Here is a 7,564-nt window from a genome sequence, read left to right as displayed (position 1 = left end):
GAATTCCTAGTTTTATGAGTTCCGTGTGAGCAGCAACCCTCTTACAAGGAAATCAAGCTAGGAAATATATATATTCCCTGGAATATCGTATCGACTGGGATATATATAAGTCCACAACCAGGCGCTGATTGAATGTTGCTACATAGAAATCGAAAATGCACAATCGGAAATCATCACATATTAAGACATTTTTTTATATATACAAGTACTTATCTTCAGTAATTGTAGCAGTTTAATTCCTGTGGTGCCAGTTCCTACGACATTTATAGACAAAACAAATCTGTATTAGCTGTTGTAGCAAAATTGTTTGTTAACAAAGGCTTTGAAGAAGTCCTGCCTCGATATTTTGAGTTTATATAGTCTATCCGTCAAATCAACTTTAGTAATGTGTCTATTTTAAAACAAAACAGCCTGTAATCCAGTGGTTATGGTTTGTTGTTATCTGTAATTATTGCATTTCATTTCTTGCTGTAAAGAAGACTGTTGGTAAACTGTTATTTTTCTTTTCTTAATAGTTTCAAATTTGTTCATTCTGTGGTTTTGTAAAGCCTACCGTATAGTATACAGCATGAATTTATGATACAAGTATCTTGTCTTAGGGAGGGATAAATCCTACTTTGTAAAGGATCACTCTGATTCGAACAAAAAATTCTCTGAAACTGACTTCATTCAGGAATTTCTTAGGAAGAAAAATAAGAAGTTAGCACTATCCTTTAACTCTACTTTTCGCTATATAGATCTTTCACTAAATAATTCAAAATTTGGTGACTATGTGGAACGCATCTATCCAATCGAGCTAGAGATAAAGGATACTACAGATACAGTTAAGTCGGCCTAATATCTTGACTTACATCTAGAAATTGACAATGAGGGTCGGTTGAAAACAAAACTTTACGACAAAAGAGATGATTTCAGCTTTCCAATTGTGAACTTTCCATTTCTAAGTAGCAACATTCCAGCAGTACCTGCATACGGGGTATATCTCTCCCAATTATTTACGATATTCCCGTGCTTGCATTTCCTATCATGATTTTATTGATAGAGGGTTGCTGCTCACAGGGAAGCTATTAAACCAAGAGTTCCAAATGGTGAAGTTGAAATCATCCCTTCGTAAATTTTACGGACGCCATCACGAGTTGGTTGACCGTTATGGAATAACCGTATCACAAATGATATCGGATATGTTCCTTACGTCGTAACTACAATCCCCTTCCCTTTCCTGAATGTGACCTACCGAATTAGACTATTTACCGGATTTGTTATCACATAAGCAACACGACGGGTGCCGCATGTGGAGCAGGATCTGCTTACCCTTCCGAAGCACCTGAGATCACCCCTAGTTTTTTGGTCCGGTTCGTGTTGTTTATTCTTTAGTTTTCTATGTTGTGTCGTGTGTGCTGTTGTTTGTTTGTCTTTTTCATTTTTAGCCATGGCGTTGTCAGTTTGTTTTAGATTTATGAGTTTGACTGTCCCTTTGGTATCTTTCGTCCCTCTTTTATGTATTGTATAAGGTTGTGCAATTACTAGTTATTGTTCAAAATTAATCTTTGTCCATGAGACTATAATAGATTTGGTCTCATTTTTTACCATACAACATTTTCTTATTTTCTAAGAAAAATACACAATATAGAATAAACATACTACCTGTTACAGTAAGAGTTGTTGTCGGATTGTTTCTGCTGGTCCCAACTAAATTTCTGGCCTTACAGCTGTACGTTCCTTGGTCCGTGGATGCCACATTGTTAATGGTCAAAGATGGACTAGATGTTGTTGATCCTGAATACTTTCCATTTGAGGTTGAAACAAGGATATGATCTGTCACTTGTCCTCCATAATTGGTTAATGTCCATTGCACTTGCTGTATAGGACTGTTTGGTGAGCTGACTGAACAGCCGAGAATAATTTGTTTTCCGGGTAATTGATTATATGTTGACTTTGGAATAGTTGTTACAGGTGGTGATCCTTAAATGATTATAAATTGACGTACATTAGAACATATATAAACATAACTGTAAATGTTATCTATCTTGCTTTAATGTGTATGTATGCTATAAAACCATGTTGAATCCACGATTTTCAACACCATAAGACAAACTGAACCTTAATACTTTTACACTATAGTTGTAGCCACTTTGAATTAAACATTCATGTGATCTTTATTCTTGATACTTTTAATGTAAAAAAATCAAACATCGCTGTCAATATAATGGAATTGTATACGACTGTCATAGAAGTGATAGTTTTAACTAGCTATAAAACAAGGTTTAATCCACTGGTATCTGCAATTATTAATGCCTGCATCAAGTCCGGAATATGATATATCTATTCCTTTGATGTGCTTGAGCATTTGATTTTGATATTTGATTGGGGACTTTTCGTTTTAAATTTTCCACGAAATTCAGTATTTTTGTGATTTTACTTTTTATTTATAATTTTTTATATCATGTCTCTTTCTGGAATATTACAGATCCTCCAAAAAATATTTAAGTCATAAACTGTGAGGAACATTTGTCATTACTGACTTTATATTGACGTCATACTAATAAATGACAGACATTATGTTTATAATATATGTATATCATTTATACATTCTATTCATTATAATTGCTATCTCTCTACTATCTAGGTATGAAATTGGAGGTTCATTTTTTGGTCTCTTGAATTTTCAAATAACAATTTTATTTTTAAAGGAAGGGAATGGTCTTGCATGCTTTGTTGTACATAACATCTCAATCAAATACAGGTCCAGACTCCGTATCATTCTTGTTTGATTAAATGATGGTACGAACAAACAGATTAAATGATTTGAGTATGGATAATTGCAATGTTGTCCGTCTCTTTTAACTAACAATTGTTTTTAGAAAAAAATGAATGCACACAAGTACTTACCAACAGGGTTAACCGTAATTGTATGTGTATTCACAACGTTACCAGTTAATGCATCAATGCCCCGACAAACGTACTTTCCACCATCAGACTGTTGCACATTGCCTACTGTCAGAGATTCATTGGCGACTGTGCCTCCAGAAAGTCGTGAATTACTGCTTATATTCAGTTGAATGTCATCTTTAATCCAAATTATTTGAGATGCAATACCTTGAGTAACAACACACTGCAGAGTAACCGATGACTGTAGTATTGGATTATACTGGGTTACTGGAGCGTTCATTGCAATTAGATCTATTAATAAAATATAAGTATTTTTTGGACATGTCGATGGAACAGAAACCAAACAAGCAATTATGGTGTGCAATTGTACAGATAAATTCGCAAAATGCCATCTGATAATCCTTATGTAGCCCCTGCTATTCCCCCGTGTTTTTTGTGTTGGGTTTCTATTATTAAATACCCTTTTTTGTATATTGTTTTGTGTGTACTGTTGTATGTCTTTTTGTCGTTTCTATTTTTCTTAGTTGGCATTATTATTTGTTTTTCGACACTGCATTTTCCTTTTCCATTTTCGCATCTCTGATATCAGTATCTGCATATGTTTGTCTAAGGTCAGTGAGTAAGTCGAGGTAAGATACTAATCGCAAACTGATATATCTTATTTTCTGAAAATGCATGTCATTAAAATGAGAAAAAGGTTAATTTACATATGCCAGACACAAACATCAAACATTACGACTTTTAAACATAATATGAATTAATATCATCTAAAATACCTCACCACCCCAAACCTCTGCTTGGAGCATTTTCAGAAGTAGACATTACTCTATATAGAATAATACATTTTTACATCTGACAATTAGCCATTTTTTTTACTTATTTAGAAATTTTACATCACTTTTTGTACTTGAACAATTTTGTCTTCAACGAAAGGGAATGGTCTGGAATGCTTTATTGTACATATTATCTCAATCGAAAATAGATCCAGACACCGTATTATTTGTTTGATTTAATGATGGTAAGAACAAGAAATTTTAAGATTTTGATATAAATAACAACGATGTTTTACAGAGATTTCTTATTTCCCTCTCTAAAAATCGACAATTTGATTTCTCTTAAAAAACTGAATGGATTCAGGTTCCTACCAATAGGTTTCACCTCAATCATGTTAATGGTATCTGTGTTCACAATGTTACCCATGACAGCATCAATGCCTCGACAGACGTAGTTTCCACCAGAAGACTGTAGTACATAATTGTTTTCACTTGATCTTTGTCAATTAGATTCTTGTAGATATGGTCTCATTGTTAATTATACGACATTTTCATATTTTTTTAACATACAGTTTTACATTATTAAGTAAACATACTTCCGGTGACAATGAGATTTGTTCTCGGATTGTTTGTGCTGGTCCCAACCAGATTTCTGGCCTTGCAACTGTATATTCCTTGGTCGGTTGATGCAACACTGTTTATGGTCAAAGATGGACTATTAACTGAGGAGCCTGAATACTTTCCATTTGAGTTTGAAATAGAGATAGGGTCTGTCGTTTGTCCTTGATTATTGGTAAAGGTCCACTGAACCTCCTGTAGAAGACTGTTAGGTGAGTTAACTGTACACCCCAGAATAATTTGTTGTCCTGTTATTTGAGTATAGGACGGCTGTGTGATGGATGTTATTGGTGGTGTGCCTAAAATGATTTCTAATGCATATTAAAAAATGATTTTAACTGTAAATGTTAACTTTTTGCTTTAATGTTTATATCGCGTTTCTTTCAGGACATTATTGATCCAACAAGATTAATTAATAAAAAAAACTTTCTGGAACATTTTTAGAATTTACTACTGACTTCTATTAAATCATTTCGTTATCATATGTATATTTCAGATACCAAACACAATCGAATATAAATTGAAATTGACATCTTTGTTATCTTTGCTTATATTTTACTTTCACTTTTAAGCGTAAAAATTGGTCCCTTTTAAAGAAAAGATTATATATCCGAATAGCAGTGTAAACAAACACATATGTTTTGCAAAACTATCATGTGCAATGTATGACAATATCGGATTAAAAGTCTCTTCTGCTGGTTTGTAAAATCCCACTTTTAATTGCAGACTATGTGTACCAGCAAATCTCTGGTTTGAAAACCAACACATGCGCAAGGTTTGTAAATTATATATAACTAGTTTTCTGTGCATAAATGAATAAAATTAAAAACGACCTAATTCATCACTTATTAGTATTTGTAAAACTCATAAAGATCATCAAAGCAACATGCATGAATATGTGTCTGCTATGCAGAAAAAGTTCATCTTTGAATATAGCGTAAAACTGATACGTTTAATAACCCTCTGTTCACCATTGTCGCGAATCCGTCCATCCGTCTGTTTGGTAGTCCGTCTGTTCGGCAGGTTTTTGGAAGATTTTTACTAGAAGCTTTTATGACTCATATGGAAGAAATTATTTATGTTTTATCTGAAGCTGAATGATTTTAACTTGTACTGAGTAAGCAATTTTTGATTTCACAGAGCATTCACTTTCTGGTTGCTGATTGGACAAGAAAAATTTTCGTCAAACCCATCTTATACAATCAAAAATATTCTTAGCTCCGACTGCAGGGAATGGTTAAATATTTGGTTTACAGTTACACATTAATGAGTTGTAAAGTGTAAGCAATGTATACACATATCTGTCATGTCTGTCAAGCACTTCCTGTTTGCGATAATTTAGAATATTTTACAGAACTTAATGTACAATGAACATTTCGTGAAATGTTTCATGGCTCTTTTTGTAGTGAATGATTTTATGTATTTAACTGCAGTTCTATTATACTAATTAGTAAAAAGTAAAATCACAAAAATACTGAACTCCGAGGAAAATTCAAAAAGGAAAGTCCCTAATCAAACGGCAAAATCAAAAGCTCAAACACATCAACGAACGGATAACAACAGTCATATTCCTGACTTGGTACAGACATTTTCTTATGTAGAAAATGATTTCTCTTGAACTGAATTTTAATGTGCGTATTGTTATGCGTTTACTTTACTACATTGGTTAGAGGTATAGGGGGAGGGTTGAGATCTCACAAACATGTTTAACCCCGCCGCATTTTTGCGCCTGTCCCAAGTCAGGAGCCTCTGGCCTTTGTTAGTCTTGTATTATTTTAATTTTAGTTTCTTGAGTACAATTTGGAAATTAGTATGGCGTTCATTATCACTGGACTAGTATATATTTGTTTAGGGGCCAGCTGAAGGACGCCTCCGGGTGCGGGAATTTCTCGCTACATTGAAGACCTGTTGGTGACCCTCTGCTGTTGTTTTTTATTTGGGCGGGTTGTTGTCTCTTTGACACATTCCCCATTTCCATTCTCAATTTTAATGATGGATTGAACCTGGTTTTATAGCTAGCTAAACCTCTCACTTGTATGACAGTCGCATCAAATTTCATTATGTTGTCAACGATGCGTAAACAAAACTAGCAGACACAATAGGTAAAAATGTCAAAAATAGGGGTACAGCAGTCAACATTGTATTATCATCTTAATCACTATAAAAACAACAAATGTAACGAAGAAGCACAAAAAGGCATACATCAAATTTAACATCCTCATTTCGCTTATATTATACGATTTTATTTATCTATGTAAAATCCACCTAAAAGGATGGAAGGTTTTAAGTACTGGTGTAAGTTGTAAGGCGTGATCATATGTAACACTTACCATGCAGCCACTTCCTTTTTGTTAATATTTTGAACTTTTACAACTCTCATTATACATGCAACGTTTTTGTCACATCTTTGTTGTCTCTTATTAAAGGGAATACTTTAGAGTGATTCAGTATACATGTCGTCTAAATCAATGACATGCAGCTGTACACAGGTCCAAAATCCGTATTAATCTTCTTTTATCATGTTTAGCATATTTGTGGTATGGAAAGAAGATTTGGTGATTGTAATATAAATACCTTCAATATTATTACAGAGTTATCTTATTTCCCCCTCTATAATTATAAGATGACCTTATTTTCACTAACAAAACTCAATGTATACAGATATTTACCAACAGGGTTCACATTAATGGTATCTGTATTCACAATGTTACCAGTGAAAGCATCAATGCCTCTACACACGTAGTTTCCACCATCAGATTGCTGTACATTAGTAATTGTCAGAGATTCAGTAGCGACAGTACCACCAGTAAGTCGTGAATTAGTGTCTATATTTAGTTGAACGTTATCTTTAATCCATATTATTTGAGATGCAATACTTTGAGTTACAGCGCACTGCAGAGTTACTGAGGACTGCAATTTTGGAGTATACTGGGTGACTGGAGCGTTAATTGCAATAGGTTCTACAAATGACAAGCATTACACCAAATATAAGCAGTTATTTACAAAATTAATGTAAATTGAACTAGAACCAAACAAACAACAACGATGTGCAATTTACAGATATGTTGCCTATCAGCTTTCTAATCACCTTTTCGTAGCAATTGAGATCCACCGGTGTTCTGTTGGGCTTATGTTCAGCGCGTTTTTGTATATTGTTTTGTATATACTGCTTAGTTTTTTTAATCGTTTCTATATTTTAACTATGGCATTATCCTCGCCTCTCTAATATAAGCAGCAGCACATGTTTGTTTAGGGTCAGTGATTACTTCGAGGCAAGCCATTAA

General features: G+C 33.8%; 1 protein-coding gene across 1 annotated transcript; it reads right to left on the bottom strand.

Moving 5' to 3' along the window:
* Window positions 1-1,576: 1,576 nt before the first annotated feature.
* Window positions 1,577-3,711, bottom strand: LOC139525074 (cell adhesion molecule CEACAM6-like). Its single transcript, XM_071320253.1, has 3 exons — window positions 3,681-3,711; window positions 2,890-3,180; window positions 1,577-1,962 (listed from the first exon to the last, which is right to left on the bottom strand). Exons 1-3 carry the CDS (start codon window positions 3,709-3,711, stop codon window positions 1,577-1,579), a joined length of 708 nt encoding a protein of 235 aa, XP_071176354.1.
* Between the last annotated feature and the right edge of the window lie 3,853 nt (window positions 3,712-7,564).

The sequence above is a fragment of the Mytilus edulis genome, chromosome 5, assembly GCF_963676685.1.
Source record: "Mytilus edulis chromosome 5, xbMytEdul2.2, whole genome shotgun sequence".
Classification (NCBI taxonomy): domain Eukaryota; kingdom Metazoa; phylum Mollusca; class Bivalvia; order Mytilida; family Mytilidae; genus Mytilus; species Mytilus edulis.
This window is presented reverse-complemented; position numbering and strand designations above follow the sequence as displayed.